At 38.2% G+C, this 22396-nt stretch overlaps 1 protein-coding gene across 2 annotated transcripts; it reads right to left on the bottom strand.

Moving 5' to 3' along the window:
- Positions 1 to 1079: 1079 nt before the first annotated feature.
- On the bottom strand, positions 1080 to 21876 carry smarcad1a (SWI/SNF-related, matrix-associated actin-dependent regulator of chromatin, subfamily a, containing DEAD/H box 1 a). 2 transcript variants are annotated; one of them, XM_041787810.1, is made up of 23 exons: positions 21778 to 21876; positions 20511 to 20649; positions 20308 to 20437; positions 20108 to 20177; positions 18189 to 18283; positions 17708 to 17809; positions 17157 to 17235; positions 16409 to 17040; positions 14489 to 14685; positions 13932 to 14022; positions 13362 to 13461; positions 11448 to 11507; positions 10886 to 10961; positions 10583 to 10718; positions 10321 to 10452; positions 9472 to 9567; positions 7382 to 7499; positions 7177 to 7292; positions 6874 to 7062; positions 6608 to 6726; positions 5987 to 6169; positions 5782 to 5891; positions 1080 to 3197 (listed from the first exon to the last, which is right to left on the bottom strand). In XM_041787810.1, the coding sequence occupies exons 2-23, from the start codon at positions 20642 to 20644 to the stop codon at positions 3136 to 3138; spliced, it is 3027 nt and encodes a 1008-aa protein (XP_041643744.1). In that variant the 5' UTR covers positions 20645 to 20649; positions 21778 to 21876; the 3' UTR covers positions 1080 to 3135. The 2 variants fall into 2 exon arrangements, with proteins under 2 accessions (XP_041643744.1, XP_041643743.1); XM_041787809.1 differs by having other exon boundaries at positions 21423 to 21872.
- Between the last annotated feature and the right edge of the window lie 520 nt (positions 21877 to 22396).

Genomic DNA, 22396 nt, shown 5'->3' on the forward strand with positions numbered 1-22396 from the left:
AACTAAACAAAAACTAAGCTTTAAAAAAACACCTCAAAATTACCTAAAACTGTACCATGCGCTTACAAAACTAACTAAAATCAAATAAATTTGGGATAAACTAATAAACTAATAAAAGCTCTTTTACACCACAGGTCAAACCTACATTCTCTCTGCATTCATACATTGACAGCAGAGGTTGCTATGGAGAACTGGTCATCAGTATGTTTCCTTATCCCAGTCATATGCATCCATAACCCCTGACATGACACCGGTACAGAAGTGGGAGCAAACTTGGGTTAAATATCTTGCTCAAGGGCACATGAAACATGTGACTGCAGGAGCTGAGGATCAAACCCTCAACCTTCCTAATGCTGGATAACTGACTCTACACACTGAGCCACAGTCACCTCTAAACAGAAAAGACACTTATCCATTAAAATAGTAAAAAAAAAAAAAAAAAAAAGAAAAAAAATCCAAAATTAAACAACAGGGGTTTAAAAGCCAACAGTAAAATTTCTAAATGTAACAAAAAAGGAGATTAATTGCAATTCACCATATAGATTACTGGACTGCAATTTTTCAAAAATTGTTGTACCTCGCTGTCATTTTGCTCTGAACCTAAATCGTACTTCTGTATTGTATTTGTAGTTTTTATATACTTTATTTCTACACTACTTGTACTAGCTGTTTAGTTGCCTTTTACACCATAACTGCTTGTTTTTGCACCAAAACACCAAGTCAAATTTTGTGTTTGTGTTAAAGGTAACAAAATCTGATTCTGATAAATGCATCATACTTTGATGACCTCACAGAACGCAAAAACTCATCATTTCTTCAAATGCCTTTTAAGTAGAAGATGTGTAGGATAACGGAAATAAATTAATTCAAGCACTCTAAATATTTGAGAAACATATCTCAAGCTCCAGTGGTGTTTATATCTATGAAATACAAACCTATTAAGAACTTATCCCCATGTTTAGACTGTACATAGCAATCGAGCAACAAGATGCAAACAGGTGAATACACTTTTAACAGTTTAATCCTCATATTTAAAATGTCTTTGACTCCTTATTTACCACAGCCCTCATTACTTCACAACTTTCATGCGGTTTGGCAGAGCACAAGGATTTCATGATCAAAGTTATCCCTATTTTCTTGATGAGAAGGTCTCTGTAGACAAAACCACAAAGTTTTATTACAACCTTTATTATTTCATAAGACAGGAACCTTAAAAACATACAAATGTCTTCATAAACCTTACACAGTAACAGTTTAACACTGACATCACAGGAGCTACTTATACAGTACATGAATGCAGCAGCTGCTTCATCAAATCATATTTTCTGCAGACTGGCAGGTTAAAGGAGTAAAATCAAAATATTCTGTATACCTGTTCAGCTGCTTATTTAGCACATAGCAACAACCAATGCATTCAGGCATGTAGACACAGTCAAAAGGATCTGCCGAACCAAGCATCAGGATGGGGTAGAAAGGTGATTTAAGGTAGTGGTTCTCATCTGGTGGGTTAGGACCCAAAAGTGGGTCACGGCGAAGTTTTCAGTGGGTTGTAACTAGGTATCAAAAAAACAAACATGGTGACAAAAGTCCTGTAGTCCTTATTGGAAATGCATCAGTACCTTTTATTTTACCACATTTTACAGTGAAATTGGGTAAATCTAAATGTTTGATCAATATTTCTACTAATTTATTTTTACCCTGACAAGTGAATGTAAGAGCAGAAATCAACACTCATCAGACAAGGCAATATTTTCTTTATTGTCCAACTTTGGCAAGTCATCCAAAAGGCAGCCTCAGTTTTCTGTTCCTAGTTTGCAGGAGTGGCACTTGGTGTGGTCTTTTGCTGCTGCAGCCCATCTGCTTCAGTGTTGTAAATTCAGTCTTTTCTAACAGCTTGAACTAGTCTGGTCATTCTCTCCTCTGACATCAACTAAAGGTATTTGGCCCATAGAACTGCAGCTCACTGGATATTTCGTCTTTTCCAAATCATTCTCTGTTAACTCTAGAAATGGTTGTGAGTGAAAACCCCAGCAGATCAGCTGTTAGTGGAATAATCAGACCAGTCTGTCTGGTACCAGCAGATCATCTTCACCATGTTTACATCCCTAAATGAATTGGTTGCTGCCTTGTTATTAGCTTATTAGATATTTCATTAGCAGTTAAACAGGTGTAGCAAATAAAGTCGTCAATGAGTGTACATTCTATCTCATTCTTGTTTCCGTGTTTCTTTTTTGTACACTAGAAAATTTGGAATATTTAAGTTCTAACTCCATCCAAAATACCATGTCTCTTCTATGGAAAAATGGTAAAACTACCTATTACAAAAAAATGACAAAAACAAAGCAGGTTGAAATGATACATAACATTTAAAGATACTTGGCTTACTTTCAGATGCAGCACAACAGTCACATCTGTGTAAGGTAGCAGAAGAAATAATGGAAAATAGGAACACCTGAAGTGCAGTTGGCCTACCTTCTAAATTTGCATCACAGCAGCAAGACTTTTCAAGGCAGAAGTTTGTTTTTTCAAGAAGAGCTGCTTGTTAGAAAGTAAAGGTGCAACCCTGGTATTAAGGATTGCTAAAAACTTTAATTCTATGTGCTTTGAGTCTTTGGGGATGTTAACTCAATTTTCTTTGTATAATTTGGAAAATCTTACCCATTAGACCGCTAGTAGGCATCAATTTCCTTACAAGCGTATTGTAACTTTTCCTGAATATGGAAATTATAGACAACATAGAGTTGCTGACTCTATCGATTGTTTTGTTTGGTCAGAGAATTGAAATAATGCACTTCAATAAGTGCAGTTTGGTCTAACTTTGACCTCCACACCTTCAGATTTCTAAACCTCAGAGCCTTGAATAAATCACAGTACATGACAACTGAAAGGCAAATGTTTGTTCTGTCCTGGTATGATGGTCTCCTCGTAGGAGAGAAAAAATCTACCTGTGGAACGTTTTTAGGCACAGCTGCCATGTCCAACAGTGGACAGATATTATATCCACACATCTTTGCATGGCAGCATATGGTTCTCAGTAGTTTTTTTGTATTGACACACGTTCGCGTTCAGTTACAACGCTCAAGACTGCTCACAGGAATGCAAACAAATGTGTTTGTGCAGTCTCAAGTTTGGAAATCACAGTCCCAGTGAGGCCTTGAGCAAAGACGCCATGTCTTCAGGTATGGTCCCCTCACCACCTAAACAACAGAAGTGCATTTTTTTCAATTATAAGTGATTAAGAAGGATAAAAAGCAGGTAAAATAAACTGAGTGATCGAAAAAGTGGCAGAACAATAAGCAGGAAACAAGCTAGATCACTGCAGCACATGGATGTTTCTTTATGCCTTCTCTGATCCTTTTTTCCACATGCATCCATGCTTCTTTTACATTATACTGTGCATGCTGGGCCATGTTTAAGTTTGCCACTGCTATTTCTTTATACACAACATCCATGGCCTACTACTCTAAGGGATTTCTTCTTCTTGTTCATGAACCCAAGAATTCTACAGATAAAACCATGTTTACACAGGAAGAATCCTGAGATTTCTGTCTGATCCCATCAGTTCAAGTACTGGATTTTAAACATAAAATGATGCTATGTTTTAGATTTAAAGATAAAGCACTGAGGAACTGTACATGTAGTCAGGAGTTGAGGAAAGATACCGCGTATTTCCATGTGCATAGTTTACAGGGTATGCCCAAGATTCTCCAAGTTAAAACGAAGACTTCTTAAGACCTTTAAAAAACCGCTTCAATAAGAACAATTCAGTCAAAGTTACAATACAGCTGCAGCTCAAAAAAATTACAATTTTGTTAAGAACTTCATTTTTTGCTGTGGTTTATTTCAAAAAGTCAAACTTATATCCATATATTCTGGGTTCACCATAGTTAAATATTTCAAAACCTTTTTTGTTTTAATCTTTATGATTATGGCTCATAGCTAATGCAAATCAAAAACCACCATCTCAAAATATTAGAATAATGTGATAAAGTCCAACTTCTTGTCAGTTACTTCTCTTACTCTGGTTCAGTACACACAACCACAATCATGGGGAAGACTCTGTCTTGACATTCCTCACTGACACCCGGGATCATTGACATCCATGAAGAGTGTAAACCACACAGGTTAGTGCTGAAAGGGAAGGCTGTTCTTTGAGTGCTGTATAGCATCTTCACTGGAAGTGGACTGGAAGCGAAAAGTGTGGTAAGAAAAGATGCACAAGCAACAGGATGAGCTCAGCCTTCAGAAGAAGGACAGAGAACCTAGGGAAGCTTCACAAAGTACTGACCTGAATGAGGATGGAGTCAGTGTATAAAGAGCCGTAACACACAGGAGGGTCCAGAAAATGGGCTAAAAATGTCTTGTTCGTAGTGTCAAGCCAATCCTGAATCACAGATTGACTGGATTGCAGTCTATGTTGTGCAGGATGACATCAGTGTCCCACCTGGGCTAAGGAGAAAAAGAACCAGACTGCTGCTCAGTGGTCCACAGTCCTGTTTCCAAATGAAACTAAATTTAGCATTGCATTTAGAAATCAAGATCCGTGAGTCTGGAGGAAAATCTACAAGGCACAGAATCCAAGGTGCTTGAAGTCCACTGATTTCGATTTCCACAGTCAGCGATGGTTGAGGTACCATGACATCTACTGCTGTTGGTCCACTGTCAAGTGTCAGAGTCACTATCGCTTTATCAGAGTCAGTGCTGTCAGCCGTCTACCAGGATATTCCACAGCACTTATTCTTCCATCTGATAATCAGCTTTATGGAGATCAAGGTGTTCTTTTCCAGCAGGATGGCACCTGCCCACAGTGAAGCCAAAACTACCAGAAAATGGTTTGTTGGCCATGGTATTACTGTGTTTGATTGGACAGCCATCTGGTCTGATCTGAACCCCATAGAGAATCTCTGGAGAAACGTCAAGAGGAAGATAAGACACCAGACCCAACAATACAGACGAGCTGAAGGCTGCTATAAAAGCAACCTGGGCTTCTTAACACCCCAGCAGTGCCATGGACTGATTGGCTCTGAGCCAAATTGCATAGATGCAGTAATATGCACAAAAAGAGCCCTGACCAAGTACGCAGTGCATAAATGAGAATTATTTTCAACATCATACATCCTCTTTTTGACTGGTGTTGAGTAATATTCTAATATTTTGAGATTGTGGATTTTTGAGAGCTGTAAGCCATAATCATCAAGATTAAAACAAACAAAAAGAACCCTTCAAATATTTCACTTTGTTTGAGATTAATCCAGAACAGACAGAGGCCTGACTTTCTGAATTCAATCACAGCAAAAAATGAACTTTTTCATGATATTTTAAGTTTTTGAGATGCACCTGTATAAAACAAAAGTTGAAAAGTTTGGATTCAATCCCTGGAAATGATGGTTAAAATGTATTTAATCTATGTACACAGAGCTCCAGCTTTAAGCACCATGTTTTTACAGTTCTAGCCACATAACTTGATCCAAGATGAGCAGAAGTAATATCAGTAGAGCTTCACTAGCGTAGCTATTCTGGTGCACTTGCACAGTTAGTTCAGTCACCAGAACCTGGCTAGAAAAGCATTAATCAGAAATGGATGGATATGGATTGATCTCTGTCCTTATTGATTAACTAACCAACCTTTGCTTTAAGGTGGACAACATCAAACAGTTCACTTCTGTACCAGAGGAAAATTTCTGACTGCCTCTTTTGTTGTTGTCTTGTGAGTTAAATTAAATGAAAGTAATTGTTAATGAGTGTTTCATGCAGAGCTTATGAATGAGACTGTCTCCTTACTTTCTTCAGCAGCGGTCATGTCCTGCTCCAGCTTAAGTTTCTTCTGACCCAGCTGCAGTATGCAGTCCTCTATGCTGTCTTTACTGATCAGCCTTATCACCTTGACAGTCCTGAGACACACAGCAAGACATGCTAGTTATTATTATAGTCAATGGAAAAAATCAAAAATGTTTTCTCTCCAACTGCTGGCAGTTATTCTCTGTACCTTGTCTGGCCCACACGGTGACATCTGTCCTCTGCCTGTTTGTCGTTGTATGGATTGCAGTCTATGTCATGCAGGATGACAACATTTGCTGAGGTGAGGTTGATGCCCAGGCCACCAGCACGTGTGGACAGCAGGAAGATAAAGATGTCTGGATCTGTGTTGAATTCATCAATCAGCATGATTCTGCAAGAGGAAAGTGGATATAATTTAGAGGGATGTGACAGACAGAACAGTCCTACTGTTTGGTGAATAGTTGGTATATTGAACTATGGTTGCCCAGCACAGAGACCATCTAATAAGAGGGAATGTATGGCCTCTCCCAGGAAATTTGAACGTTAAGACATAATTTCATGCATTTTTGATGAATCATAAATGAATGGAGGGCTTCTCTCTATAATTTTCTGACATCTGACATCTTCATCTTAGTGAAGCTGGTGCCAATTAACATCAAGGATAAAGTTATTAATCTCAGTAAAATTTACTGATGTAGCCAATCTGTCATGACATCATCATTTTGTTTCAAATTATCAGAATGATTGTTTTATGTCCAAAAATGGTAAATTATTGCAAGACTGGAAGCATAAATCTTAAAAGATATTCAGTGTCTTGTACAACTCAGACCTGTCAGCTATCGGCGTGGATCCATCCAGTCTAACATATCGATGCTGAAGATGTTTCAGCAGCACTTCAACGATGTCCAGCATCATGGTGAACTGACTGAATAATACCACTCGGTCTCCCTGTAGGGTTAGAGGAACTTTCTGATTAATCTTCTGTGAGAAAAGCACACTCTTCCTTCATATACCATTCACATTTATTAAGCTGTTTACCTTAACCGCGACCCCAACGGGATAAGCAGTACAGAAAATGGATGAATGGATGTTTACCTTATTTTTCAGTTTGGCCAACAACTCTGTGAGGTGGTGGAATTTCCCAGAGTCGAGCAGGAGATCATTTTCAAGCTTGTAGGAGCTGATGGACGAGTATTGCAGGCACAGATTATGTAGCTCAAAGTCTGACATCACTTCCATGTCTTCCTGAATAAGAGCTGGTACTGCATCAAAGTGGGTTGGTTCCTGAAAGAGATAGACAGCAAGAAAAAAATTAGAAAATATACAATATGCAGGGGAGACTAAACCTGAAAGTAAAAGGTTAAAGAGGGGAAAAAACTCAATAAATAAATGACCAACCTTGAGCATGAGTTTGCTCATGGTTTTTAGCTTCTCTGTGGTGTAATACTGTCTGTGAAGCAGAGGGTGATTGGCCATCTTCCTCAGCTGCATCATGGCATTACACAACTCACGCTCTGCACAGACAAGGCAAGGAAAATGTTTCAGTAAACATTTTCATTGATAAAACTCTGATGTACAACAGGTATCAGCAAAGACTACTTACTCTCGCCATTAGTGGATCCTTTGAGTCTCTGGAAGAGGGACTGGTAGAGGACTTTCTGTTTCTCACTCATTGAGCAGGACTCCACCTTCTCTTCTTTGGCTGGCAGCTGTTTGAGCACCTGGAAAAGAAAAACAATTGACATTTGATAATAAATACTACTTACAGTGGGGATTTTTTGAGGATATCTCTTATTACAGCTGCATCCCAATAAGAAAAATATCATAATAAGCAGAATTCTTTCCCTATACTTTATCTTAAACAAATAAAACCTGTTTGAATCTTGATAATTGTGTGGACAGCTCATGAAAATCAAAAATCCACCATTTCAAATATTCTAACATTTCAAAATGCAAATTTAAAAAGGAATTATAGTAAAGAAATCTTTTGACCTTTTAAAAAGTGTGTTCATTTATGCACTCCATACTTAGTTGGGGCTCCTTTTTCATGAATGACAACATCAATTCAGCATGGTTTGGAGGCAATCAGCCTGTGGCACCGCTGAGGTATTGTTCGAGCCCGAGCTACTTTGATAATTACCTTAGACTCTCATAGTCCTCTTTACATTCTCCACAGATTCTCTAAAGCCGTGTTTCCATCAGGGGGTCCAGTTTGATTCAGTGCGGTTTTGTACGGTAATCTCCAAAATAGTTTGCGTTTCCACAGACACCCGTGCTCTCACTTGGTGGGTGGGCTGTACAGGCTATGCATGTGAAGTCACAGCCAGCGTGAGTCTGCTGGTCCAGCCACAGAGTTATAGAAAGGATGAGTGACAGAAATCAGTAGGGAATAAGCAGTAAACAGCTTTATTTCAGCTGAAAGTGCTTTTTAAAAAATAACTACATTTTAATGATGATAACCGCTGTCAGTACAGATCCTCAGCTGATGGAATATGTGTACAGAAATGGTTTAAGTTGTAACACTATGTTAATATGTTAACATATCTAGTCTAGAACAGTTTATACAACAAAATATGAAAGTTTAGAGCTGTACTGTGAGAATTTGCCGCATCCATAGACTAGGCAACAGTTTGGATCTCCGTCAAGTCCAAATATTTCCCATTTAGGCAGATAATAGTCAATTCTTCTCCCGTTTTTGTCCGCTCCTCACAGCGCAGACTTCCGTGTTTGAAGCCCGGAGGTGAGCAGCTGAGTTGCGCGCTGACGTGACGTCAGTGCAGCCCCTATTGTTGTGTGTGTAGCTCCACCTTTTTGGTATGGATAGGTAAGATTGGTATCCCTATGAAAGGGTGCCAGAAAGTGGGACGGTATGGGTTGGTTTTTTTGGGACTCTTTCCAACTTTAGCTCAATGGAAACGCAAAAAAATGCATGCTGTTCCGCACCAAACTGAGCTGGACCACTTGGTGGAAAGACCTATTACTGGCTGAGTCTAATGAATCTAGTACAGGGGCCATCAATAAAAATTCTCTGAGGTCTGGTTTGACAAAATCAGCGAAGGTAAATAGATGAAACATAATTTAATCCAACCTGTGATATAATTCAGTCCAGTTCATTAAAAAACACTGAAAATGATTTTTTTTATTAACTAGAGGTAGTAATATAGTTACAACAAAAAATACAAATAAAATATCAAAATAAATTATTTTTTGTTGCAAGTAAAATCAACCTACCTGATAGCTCTTAAAAAGGCCTTAATGCAAATAAAACTATACATGGACTTATAAGTTCACTTTTAATCCTTTAGAAACAATTGAGTGTTTAGAAACTCTTTTTTTGCATAATAATTTGGAACGCAACATTTTTAACCATTTTGAATAAATAAATAAATAATAAAATTTAAAAATGCCACTCATATCATTGATAATTTGGCCAAATAAAGTCAAGATAACAATGTAGTTGTTGATGATTGAAAAATTCTATTGAATGCCAATTATTTAGACTAAGGAACTAGTCTAAATAATTAGACTAGGAAAAATGAACAAAAACAGTATATGCATAATAATTTGGAACACAGTGTACATGCATACTCTTTGAATTCTACCTGTGTCTTATCAAAGTTTCAAATTCTGTTATCATGTCATCCCTTCAACAAACAAAAAATGAGACAGCACAGACCTGTTAAAGCAACTCACCTCACTCTTGACTCTTCTGAGGATAAAAGGCTTCATGATGAGTTTGGCCTGAGAAATTCGATCCCTCTCAAAGCGGCTCTGCTCCTCGTGGGATTTCTAACAAAAAAAACAAACAAACAACATTTACAATATAGATCGAAAAAAGACTGTTATTTTCTATCTTGGTGATACATCTGGCAGTCATTGCGTTTTCTTTGGTACTTAAGATCAGTGGAAGTCCAGGAGACTTTACAATTCTGTAAAGTGATGTATACTGTAAATGTTTCAATACTTGATTTAAAGTTGAATTATTGTATTAGTGCAAATAAAACTGGACTTTTGAAACCCCTGTAAACATGTCAGCTCAACTGAAACCATAGTAAATTGAGCTTCTCTATGTCAGACTACCTCTCCAAGATGATGCGGCTTAAGGTTAATTTTTCACACATGTATAAACCTCAATCAGACCAGACTGAACCTGATGTTCGGCAAATACTCCGTAACTTTGCCAGGCTCTGACCTAGAAGCTGAACAGTGCAAATGCTAAGGATAGCTTGATAAGAAATCAACCAGATGAAGGCCCATAGAAACTAGCTGCAAGGGGACATATCGCTGAAGTGAAGGTGGACCTGCACCCATCAATAAATTGATTCTTCTACTGTGCATGCATACTAGAACAAGGACAGCAGTCTGGCTAAATTGTAGTTCCCCTTAACTATGCATGTAAATGCACTGTAGGATCAACACTGAACAGAGCAGGCCTGCATTTCCAAGTGGTGTGCATGCAGTTATTTTGCTCCATCCAGCCTCAAATGGCAAGGCCGGTATCTATCTACACAAAAAATAGCAAAGAGTGTAACAACCACTCACCATAGAAAACATTTTAGAGAGCTGTGTGGTGGTGCTCGAAAACATTGAAGGCATTATAAAGTTCAGCAGAGACATCAGCTCTAAGAGGTTGTTCTGTAAAGGAGTTCCTGTCAGCAGCAAGCGGCGCTCTGCCTGCAGGGAGAAGACGAACATCCTGAGCATGATATGTACAGAACCTCAGGATGTTAATGACAAAGGCCCAATTACCTCTGAGGAATGAAACCAGCATACATTTAGAAAATACATTACTCAGTGCACTTACATTGATCGCCATAAGGTGGCGGTAGCGCAGAGTGTTCATGTTCTTCAGCATGTGACCCTCATCAAACACTGCATATGTCAGACTTAGCTTACGGAAAAGGCTACGGTCACTATCGTTTCCTATGGCCAAGTTATACCTGATGTACAAACCAAACAAAGAAAACACATTAAAAACATTCATTTTGCATTCAAGTGTGAGAGTAAAGTTGTTTTAGGGGCTTAATTGCCACCAAGTCACCCTCACTGATTTAGTTCTTAACAGTAGATTGGTTTAAAATATCAGTGTGTGTTTGAGTTTGCTTACGTGGTCACAATAACATTGAGCCCAGAAGCATCATTGAGGATGTCGTGTCTGAGGTAGCGGCGGTCCTCCACAGATCCTGTAAAGAGACACAACAGGTTAATCACAAAGTAAGCTTTTGATAACAAGAAACTTGTATTTTCATCAGTATTACAAACTGTAATAAAGATTTTCCAAAAGTTACTCATTACTCATCAAATAGAAATTCTATTGAGAAAACGTTTAAAAAACAATATTTAGAAAGCATATGCAGAGTCAATCTTCTTCATTTGAAATAAAGAGAGAAAAATGTGTTAAATATTGATTGTAATATGCACCATGCAGTGGGCAAAAAAAAATTCAATCAGAGATGTTAGTGGTATCGGACAAAAAAGCAGGAAACTATCATGCTTCCTTATTTATAGTCATTCAGACTGGCAAATAAAAGGCAGCTAATCTTGTTTTACTACTATGAACATGGGTTAAAACATTTTTTTCTTAAAGTGACTCATCTTAGATTGACTGCAGGGCACAATTTAAGAAAACAAACACTTTTTATTGTAAAAAGATGAATGAGAAGTCTTACCATAATAGACTAAAACCTTGAGGGTTGGACACCACAGCTTCAGCTCTCTGACCCAGTTATCTGCAAAACAGAGTTAATAAAATCAGCACAAACAAAAATTAAAATACTATTTCTTCTTTCCCTAAGTTTTACAAATCAGTCTAGCTTCAACACCAGCTAAGGTGGTGGGGAAACAACAAAATCAACCTGCCATGTATATTCTTCTGGGTCACAACAACACACAGCTTCAGCTGACTTCTTGTAAATATCGTCGAATATGATCAGTGTAAGACAGATCTATGCTTGATGAAGCGCAGCACAGCTGATCCTCCTTGACCCATATGAAGCACCTTCAGTCAGTCAGGTACATGTGGGAGCATATTACCCCTGTACTTGCCTCCCTTCATTGGCTCCCAGTTGATTTTAGAATAAATTTTAAAATTTCATTGCTGGTTTTTAAATCCCTCCATGGTTTAGCCCCCCTCCTATTTATTAGACCTTTTAATCCCATACGCCCCATCTCGGTCCCTCAGATCCTCTGAGCAGTCCCTCCTGGTCATCCCTCGAGTGAAATGCAAACTTAGAGGTGACTGTGCTTTTTTAGTGGCAGGTCCACATCTGTGGAACAATCATCCTCCTCAAATTAGAGGTGCAAACACTTAACATTCATTCAAGGCCCAGCTCAAAACCCACCTGTTTTCCTTAGCTTTTAATACTGCTGAAAAACTTCTCCAATCTGAGCTACATTTTCCTCTCAGTGAATGTGTACTGTATGCCATGTTGTTGTGTCTTGTCTATGATCTCCTGTATTGTTTGGTTGCTTATGATTTAAATGGGAAGCACTGTGGTCAGCTGAAAGCTGTTTCAAATACGCTATATGAATAAAGTTTACTTAATTACTCACTAAAAATATTCAGAGTAAGAGGGTTAATAGTAAAAACCTTTCAAAAAATCTTTGCATTTTATGACTTCACTTTAACCAAAGACAAAATTCCAGTCATATATTCTGTTATCAAAGTTAAAATAGAGCAAAATCCAGTCTCATCGCAGTCTCACAAGCCTATATCTGGTTTTGTCTCCTGAGCTGAATGTCTCACCCCTAATGAGAACGCAGGATGGTTACCATGTGCCCTCTGCATTAGTTTAGCACTTTATTGTGCATGGACTTAAGCATCTTTTAATACAGTAATTGTAATAATTCTTCTATTTTAACTCTATGAAGCACTTTGAAATTATCTGGCGCTCTATGAATAAGGTTGCCTTGTTACTCTTGGAATATGATCGATGAGTGTTAATGTTAGACTATGGCTGATATGGACACTACATCAACAGATTTTCTTTTTACATCTTAAAGTCTTAAAAAATCCTATTTGTAAACATTCCCTTACTCTAAATACCCTTTGCTTAAAAAATCTAAATGCTCTATATGCTTACTTCATTTATGCAAATAAATGTTTTCATTTTAAACAGTGCAACCCACACTGTGGAGTGGACATCAGAATAGTTAACCACTAGAGTGGACCTCCATGTCTTTTTTGGTGCCATCCAACTAACATCCTGCTCCTGTCTGATCACAACTCAACTTTTCTGTTTTACTTGTCTAACCTTACGCTGCCCTGCTATCACATATATGTTTATAGTTTCTAACAGCTCACACAATCTTTACACAAAAGCTTCTGTCTCATTGTTGTATTTTGCTGCTCTGGCTTTTACTGTTGGCTACGTTACTCCACACTACCCACATGACTACCAGAGGTATTGCACTGTTTGGTCTGTGTCTGTAAGTTTCTAGAGAGCGTGCAGAAATGCAGAGAAAGTAAACACAAGTGTCGTTCATAGCTATATGAATATCAAATGTAGAGCATAAATGAGCCTTTAGTTATTAGAACCTGTAACATTAGGATGGGTCACAAGTTTGAGTGTGAGGATGGTTACCCAGTGTAGAAGCCGGCACAACGATGAGGTGAGGGCCTTCAATTCCATTCTGGTAAAGTTGAGACAGAAAAGCTATTGCCTGAATGGTTTTCCCCAAACCCTGAGAGAAGGAGAGAATGAGAGTTGAAAGAGGAAGAGGGATGAAGAGAAAGAGTCAGAGTCAATCACGAACAAAGAGCCAGGTGGACAGCATTAAAGAATATTTGAACATCTGGGTGTCAAATGACATACTACCCATACAAACCTTAAAAATCCTGTAAATCCAACTCCATTCATAGAAGCATCAAAAATCATACAGATCTAACTTGTCATTCTGTCACTCTGATTTTTCTTTCAGCCTTTTCCAATGGCTGATTGTTTATTCACCTGCAGGATGGTTCCATATCCACACAGAAAGCTCTTTGACACTGCCGAAATAACACTTAAACAACACCTGCACAAGCTTTGAAAGGTTCACAAAAAGGGTCTCTATTATCCTTTCTTTCTTTACTTTAGGATCTTGATCAACACCTCACAAATATTGGTAGTGGAATATGTCACTTCCAGAAGGACCTACGCTAGATGCCTTACCATTTCATCAGCAAGGATTCCACTCAAATTGTGCTCATGCAGAAGCAGCAGCCACTTTAAACCAATCAGCTGATAGGGTTTCAGCTGGAACCTGAAAGACAAAACAAGAGCCTGCTGAGCAAGAAGTGGATACCCAACTCAAGGCAAAGGCTACTGTGAGAACAGGAAAATTCTACAAACTATTTCTGTATTGGCTTGTAAAAAGTAGGGATGCTCGGTTGGCATTTTTCCTTCCCATTACAATTCCGATACCAAAGTGTTGGATATCGACCGATACTGAGTACTGATCCAATAACAGTGTGAACTTTCTGGGCTGACTGTGCAGACTACAAAATTATTTTTGTTTTCAAGTATTTAACTTGAACAGTAAGATCTGACCTTACTCACACTTTGCATTAACACAGAGTAACATCTGTTCTGGGCATTTGCATAGTCCAAATGGTTCTTTATGTTCTGTCCTTAACTCTGAAAAGCACACTGCATGTCCTTTGTAAGAATGATTGAAAAGAAACAGGTTTACTCTGTCTATTAAACTATAAATGTTTATTTTTACTCACTGGCTGTTAAGCACATCGGGCTGTTTCATGGTCCCCGTCCCTGCATCCACTACTGAAGCGACCTGCTGGGTCATTTTTGAAGAAATGGTCTCACATTTGGACATAAGCCCCAGGACAACCTTTCTTTCTCTGAGGACAACTCTGCAGCCCACCAGTAAGTCCTCTGACAGCCCGTTTTCTTTATGAAAAACATCAACCTAAAGAGGAAAGAAGACAGCAGTTTAATTCAAACTATTTGGTAACCATCGTGTCATACACAGTGGTATTTAGTACAATGATTGAAGATGCTTTAAATGTAATAGAACTCATGTAAATTAATGACACCCAGTTTGTAAAATATAGAACCTTTCATAAAAAGACTTACAATTAAGACTATAAGACTCTTGCAGGGTTGTCATGATGGCACTGTGCTATGGTTTTCTGTTAAGTCAAACATGCACTGCTCAATGTCAATATTTAGCAATGGATAGTTAAAATGCTTTATCTCCTCATTTTAAGGGTTAAGCAGTAATGAGAAATGATCTGAATTTAATGTTTAATAAACAATCGATGTGGGTGGAAGTAAATGAAAGGACAATTGCCATTGCAAAAAAACGTGGGAATCCATCTGTACCGTTTTGGCTTCAGTGCCCTGGACAGATTTTTGTAACCATCCACTGACTTACACTTTTCAATAACCTTTTATCTGAGTTGCTCACAGTGTTCTTTTGTCTTTGTGATGTAATGGTAGTCAGGAACACTGATTAACCAGAATCTGGACCTTCCAGACAGAGGTGTCTTTATACTACAAACACTGAGACTCATTCACAGCACTCAGTTGACCCCCATTCACAAATTATGAGCCTATTAAGACCAACTGGCTGGACCTCAGTTAAGCTAGGTCAGTCCCTTTAAAGGGAATGAATATCTATGCAGTCACTTATTTCACTAACATTTTTGTTTAACTTGCATTGATTTCTAGAAAACTGTTTTTACTTTGACAATTAAAAGGGTTTTTGTATTTTTTTTTCTTGGCAAAAAGTCAAATTTTATTGACCATGATTGATTAATAAAATCAATCATGGTCAATATAGAGGTCAGTACTTTTTATAGGCACTGTAATGTCACATGGGATATGGGCAAAAATCCAATCCCCACGTACCTTTCTAACAGTCCTTCGACTGTAACATGACATCTACGTCTTACCAATCTGCACCATTTTTGCTAACATTACTCTTTTTTGACAGATTGAGGTTTTCAGAAAACAAAAACCTGTTGACAGTTTAACAGCACAAAGGTGTGAAGAGTTGTGAAGTGAAGAGTTCTGCAAATCAATGACTGTCAGGCATGTCTCATGTCTACTTGCAATATGTTCGTTAAGTAAATATACTATGAACGCAGGTAAAATGTTCTTTTCCAGGTGTTCAGCTGAATGATTTCAGTATCCAGCAACTCTCAAAGCATAAAGGGAACTGAAACTTTACAGAAACTATAATTCTTTACCCATATTTTTAAGCAAATGCTGCTTTCAGTTTAAGTTCAAACACCACCTAAAAATGTACAAACATACATTGCCAATGAATTTGCACATTTTTAAAAGCATGTCTCCCCCTGGCAGTTATCAAATTATGCTGAAAAACTAAAACAAACTAAACATAAACAAAACATTTTTGCAAAATAAAACCTGAATGGAACTAAAAAGCCAGCATTAAAAATGTATCTAAACTAAACTAATGAAGAATTCCAAACTACTACACCCTTGGTGCAGAAGTTTGCCCGCAGTATTTGTTCATCGACACAAAAACAACTAGGAGTGGCCAAGACTTTAATTTTTGATTTCTTGGTATAAATTCAGTATCATACTCCCAGATTTTACTAGTATTGTAGGTCAAAATTCTAGTATTAAGCAACCCTAACCCACATAAATGCACACACACTTACCAGGCTTTGCCAGCTATCATAGGGTCTCAGCTCCACAATCTTCAGGGCCTTTTTAACAGAGCAGCCAGCGATAAGTGACATTTCATCTATTGTTGCATCCTGGAAAAACGTAAGTATCTCTCTCTTTATGTCTGTCATGCCGGAATCTTTAGTGTTCAGCTCCTCGTCTGAGTCCTCAAACTCACTGCTAACAGCGTCTTCATCATCATCACTTTCACCTCCAGAGCTGTCGTATTTGTCTGATGCCCGAGCTTTCCTTTTACTCTCTGCTGCCTGCTTCTTGGCTATCGTGGTCCCGCTGACAAACCTGGACTGTGTCTGAGTTGTGGAGGAGGATGATGACTTCAATGAGGAAGAGGTAGTTGTTTGTTTGTTAAAAGAGGTTGATGAGGACACTGGGGGGGTACTTAATGATAGCCAGGAAGACAGAGTGGAAGTTTTACTTCTGATTGCAGGACCTTCACTATCATCAGATTCATTTTCGCTGTCCTTTGTAGCGTCTGTATCATCTGAACTGTCATCTTCACGGTCTTTGTGATTCTTCGACTCTCTGTGATCACTGTGTGACTTTTCTTTGCTATTCAATCTGGAATCATCTTCTTCTGCCTCGTTGGAGCTGAAGCTGGTACTATCTGACAACACGACAAAGACACAGTAGGCTGAATTCAGTAAAAAAATCAATTAAAATGTTCTCATACATGTTGGCAGTGAACAAATGTCTGGATTTAGATGAAAACTGTTGTGTTACCTGGGTCTGAGAAGACTTGTAGAGCCTGCATAGCATACTCATAATTCCAATCATGTTCCTGTAACACCATACGCAGCTCCTAAAATAAACCAGAGGGGACATTTACTGTTTGAAGTGACAAAAAAAATCAAGCATAGAAGGACTTTTGATTTATTTTTCCACCGGAAAGGTTGGCAGTGCCCAATATACCTGTTCAACCAGTATACAAGTTAAAAAAATGCAGAGACATAGAACTTCATGAGTGAAGCCACCAGTCACAATGCAACCAACCTGGTGCCACTGAAAAATTGACCCATCATTACATGTTATCCAAACCTAGGCATGAGCGATATATGGCCTAAATGTTCTATCACAGACTTTGTTTGCTGTGGAATCTCTTTGACTTTGGCCATTCATGGTACTGTTTGAAAAACTAAGGCCAAAAATAAGCCTAAGGTGCTGTTTCTACATTAAAAATAGTATTTACATATTCAGAGAGGCTTAACTTTTTGTCTCAGTATGAACTGCCATGATATTTCTCTAACAGGGGCTAAGTGTTTGTGTGTCCTCACCTCCTTGTCAAGATCAGGAAACTTCTTCTGCAGTCTTCGGACCATGGCTTCCTGCTTCTCAAAGCTTGGCTTTCTGTCTGCATCATCTTCATCTTCAAAAGCCTTTTAAAAAAGAGAGCAGGAGACCCAAAATATGAAAGGGTCTCTTACCACTATAAGTAGTAAAAGCGGGCAGAATGCTCAATTTGGCTGTCTAGGGAAAGCCGTAAAACTTGCAAAGACCTTTTATTCAATAACCATATAAAACATTTGACATGATAATCTTTTCACAGGATATTCTGTCTCTTTTTTCTTCATTAGCCATCATTTAAATCTCATTTGTGTTCCTCTGATCAGATCAGGAAAGTCAGCTTTAACAAACCCAAGCTGTTTTATGCACTTAAAATAACACAGAAACTTAAAACAGCTTTAGAAATTTGGGTGGAATCTCAACAATGAGTCCATTATTGTTTTGCAGTAAAGTTTGTTCTTGTAATCTTACCACTGATGATTTCCTCTTCTTGCTGGGAGGAATCTCTTGGCTGTCCTGAGAACTGCTGGACCCATCCTGCTTTCTCTTCTTGCTTTTATTTTCTTCTGAAAAGAAAAAAACAGCCAAAGTTGTTTTGAGAATGAGCCACCTCACTGTGGAAAAATAAGAAGGTGCAATTTCCTTTTGTCAAGCACCACCATGACTTTTTCTCATTTTTATTATTTTATTTTTTGTTACTTTTTTCTGCCTGGACAAGTGGTTCAGTAAAATATCTTTCATTAGGTTTTGACCTAGCATAAGAAGATTGCCAAGATTGAAAGTCCATTTATTCCCACAGATCATAAATCATCATTAAATATACTTGTTCAAATGCTCATCAACACAATTACTTATAATATTTACGTTCGGATTTTATCTTATACTGGTACAGAATCAATACTTTTGAGAGGAAATAAATGTGTGTTGTTAGTCCGCAGGAGAACAAAAGCTGTCTGTCTGGATATCATAAATGATTTGCAGAAATATCTTTGAAAGTGGCCAGTCAAACATGCCAGATGGATTGGTACTGGTACCATGTCAGTACAAGTTCTCGATACTCATCCCTAATAATAATCAGTCAATCATGCAGCAGAAACTAGTGCATTTACTTATGTAGACATTGTTAATTAATTAATTCAGAGATATTTAAGTCACAAAAACTATTTTGCTTCAATATGAAAGAGATTTTCATTGAATTAAAGCACATTACTGGGGACCTTCCAACCAGGCACATTATTAAATATATTAAGTTTGCATTAAAAATATTAAAGTTGGCATTAAAAGTCGACCCCAGACTTGCACAACATTTTATTTCCATGAAGCACATCCTATTTCCAGCTCGTCTGTCTCTTTAAAGTTTTTTAATCCAACATGCAGCCTGATAACCTCCTCTAAGTTTGGTTAAAATACTTGTGCATACATTTAAAACCTTGAACCAGAGTCCTAAGCTTTTAGAGGTGAGTGCAGGTCAAGTTTCAAGCAGTGTGTGCGACGTAATTCTGAAACTGGTTGTGCGAGGAGCCACCAGGAAGCAGAGCAGTCCTTTATGTAAAGATCACTTTCTCGACTGTATGAATCCATATTTAATTAAAAAACAAGAATCCAGCCAAATCACAGAATCAGTTTTTCAACCCAGTCCCAGTAGAAAGGTGATTGAAGTGACTTTGAGCATGTTATGATCACTGGTGGCAGACAGGATGGTCTGAGTAGTTCACAACATGTTGATCTACTGGGGTTTTCATACATAACCTTCTCAAGAGTTTACAGAGAATTGTCTGAAAAAGAGAAATTATCCAGTGAGTGGAAATTCTCTAGGCCAAAACTTCTTGTTGATGGCAGAGTTCAAAGGAGAATAACCAGACATGTTTAAGCTTATAGAAAGGCAACATAACTCTAATTACCACTCATTACAACTAAGTTATCTCTGCATCTCAGAATACACCAAATCATGAATCAGGGAACTGAGGTACAATTCACACATAAAAAATGTTGCCTGATCCGATGAGTCTTGATTTCTGCTGCAATACTTGAATGTTTGGTTCAAAATTCAAGGGAGGCAAAATGAAAGCCTGCCAGACCACAAACAGCCAAAGTCACAAAAATCTCTTTGGTTCCCCATTCTGATGCTTGGTTTGAACTCTAGTAGATTGTCTACATGCCTAAATGCACTGATAGCGGCAATGTGATTGACTGATTGATAAGCAATTGAACAGATACAAAAAATAATGTAATTGGTACGCGTACAACATAAAAAAGCAAAACTTAAACCTTATTTTTCCTGCTAAAATGCCTTAGAGGGATTTTCTACTCTTCAATGCTCTATCTCAGTGATAGAGCATTGACTGACAAAATGTTCTAATACAGAAGATAATACAGAAGTAATAATTTACCTTCTTTGTCCCCATACTGAAAAATACATGCAGCTATAGCCCCCTCCAGAGTGCTTGTGCTGCTTATGACCTGAAACAAAACAGTAGCAGTAACAAGCAAGTAGCTTTGAACAGTGAACATCAGGAGATCAGTGTGGCCCGTGTCAAAATTACAGCTGACTCCTATGGAATGATTGGAAAAGTGCAATGCTTCAACTCACATCCAGTAACTCTGTCCTTGAAAGCTGAGGAAAGATCTCCAGTAGTTTGCTCATTTTCTCCTCCATATCTTGGTCTTCATCATCTGTGTCATCATGAGCTGCCATTTTTGAAGACTTCTTCCTTGGACTCCTAAGAAAAGTGCAGAAATGTAAATGCACAGCTGTGAAGAAAGTCAAGTGATGTCATTTGAGAAGAAACTTACGTGGATTTAATGGCTCGTTGTTCTCTGTTTTTGGTTTTGAAAACAGGTTCATCATCCTCCAGATCTATTGTATCGACATCCTCAAAAACCACTCCTCTGTTGTGGGTCTTTGCAAGAGCTTTGACAGATTTCATCTTAGCTGGAAAACAAAATTAGTCAATGAAGTACCATGGTTTATTTTTAATAAAGCAATCAATAGAGTTAATCTAAAACATATCACACTATCTGGGTTTTCAAAACACATGCCAGCACTCTGTTAAAAGGCTTTCTATATACTACTTACAAAACTGATTAAAATGATACCTCTTTTGATAACAGCAACAAAAATAGAAGTCATCCAATCTGGGGTAAATTCTTGTCTTATATCAACAAATTGTACAAATACATTGGTAGCCTTTAAGTACCAATCACTGGCACATGAGTTGTAAATGTGTATCTGTTAAAGGGCAGTTTATTTCAAAACTGGAGTACTTTTTGATGGATCGATCAGTAAAATAACAGAAACTGCATTATTTTAAAATATGTAGTTACATTTTTCTAGCCATAATATCCAAATATATATCTATATTATTTGGTTTACAAGTATGCTTAGGCATTGAAGTTTACATATCTGACAACTCTGCATCCTTGTTTGATTCTTATAAGCCACTTGACTGTCTTAATCAAACACGGCTGTCATGTAAAAGGCCCAGACCTCGGTGTCATTAATTGCTTGTTTGATAGCGTTACGTCACCATGCGTCTCCTGTCTGTACAGGTGGATTATGTTGTGGCATGTCTGGCTCACTGTAACTTGTTGATAGTATTCCGGGGGATGCAACTATGTCAAGGCTCCGATGGACATTAAAAAACACATCCTTATGCTGTTATGGTCATTCTGACAGCGAGTTAATGAAAGTCGTGTGTACGTTACCTGGTTTGTTCTCCTTTTCAGATTCTGAACTTTTGGGGCTGCTGTCGTCGTCTTTGTTAATCTTCGGTTCATTCTTGTCAAAACGAAAACGGTCTAAATTAAACCGACTCATTTTGACAGCCTTTTTTCTTGCCAGGTAGCAGTAGCCCTTTGTCTCTTACTATTCAGCAGCGTTTTTCTTCCTGTCGCATGAAGCACAGTGTCTCAGCTAGCAATCATGCAAGCTAATGTTAACTAGCGCCGGATGTTAGCATAGCAGTCAGGGCAGCGGTGCTAGAAAGACGTGGGTTGACGTTATGTCAATGCTCGAAATTAAAATGTAAGAATGTAACGCTCGACCAAGTAAATGACAGACCTCTTATAAGAGACAGCAGCTAAATCCAGTTTCCACTTGATGTGTTAAGACCACAGGGGTTTCCCGCTAACTCCAGCGGCCCTGGAGGATGCAGAGCCGGCTCCGTTCATTGGTCAGAAGATGAGGGTGGGCGGAAACTCACGTGGGCATCAAGATACTATACTGTAGCTTACTTCCGCATCTGCTTAAATTCTGTTTCGCACGCAAAATTATTATCACCGACACGTTAAGTTTCTCTTCGGTTATCATATCATTATCTGGGAGAAGCCCCTTTATTTGGCAGCAGTGGTCCAACCGAGAAATTATTGAGTTTAAGTTGAGTTTCCAGAGAATACCTGCAGTCGCTGTAGGTGAACCATCTTGACAGGATAAGACCGCTTATGAAACGTGTGATGGAGTGATGTAAGGTTAAAGACAGCCCCCAGGACCACGTTGGACCACATTACATTGGGATGTGATTCATTCACATTTTTCCTGATACTTTTAAAAATATTGATAAAAGGTGCAGATTAAATTTTGACTTCATAATTTCAAAAGAAAGACGTAACGGAAATCATGGCCGGTTAAAGATGTTTCTTAAAATCGTGCAAAAGGGATTTCAAGACGTGTCGGTGTCTCT

Source organism: Cheilinus undulatus, linkage group 5 (assembly GCF_018320785.1).
Source record: "Cheilinus undulatus linkage group 5, ASM1832078v1, whole genome shotgun sequence".
NCBI lineage: Eukaryota > Metazoa > Chordata > Actinopteri > Labriformes > Labridae > Cheilinus > Cheilinus undulatus.

What these genes read in the sequence shown, in the direction of transcription:
- smarcad1a (XM_041787809.1), bottom strand. Translation starts at nt 21,534, where the DNA reads ATGAGTCGGTTTAATTTAGACCGTTTTCGTTTTGACAAGAATGAACCG. An exon ending in TCTCTAAAATGTTTTCTATG is followed by an intron (nt 9,568 to 10,320) that starts GTGAGTGGTTGT and finishes TTTTTTTGTTAG; the next exon opens with AAATCCCACGAGGAGCAGAG. An exon ending in TGGCCAAACTGAAAAATAAG is followed by an intron (nt 6,727 to 6,873) that starts GTAAACATCCAT and finishes CTAACCCTACAG; the next exon opens with GGAGACCGAGTGGTATTATT.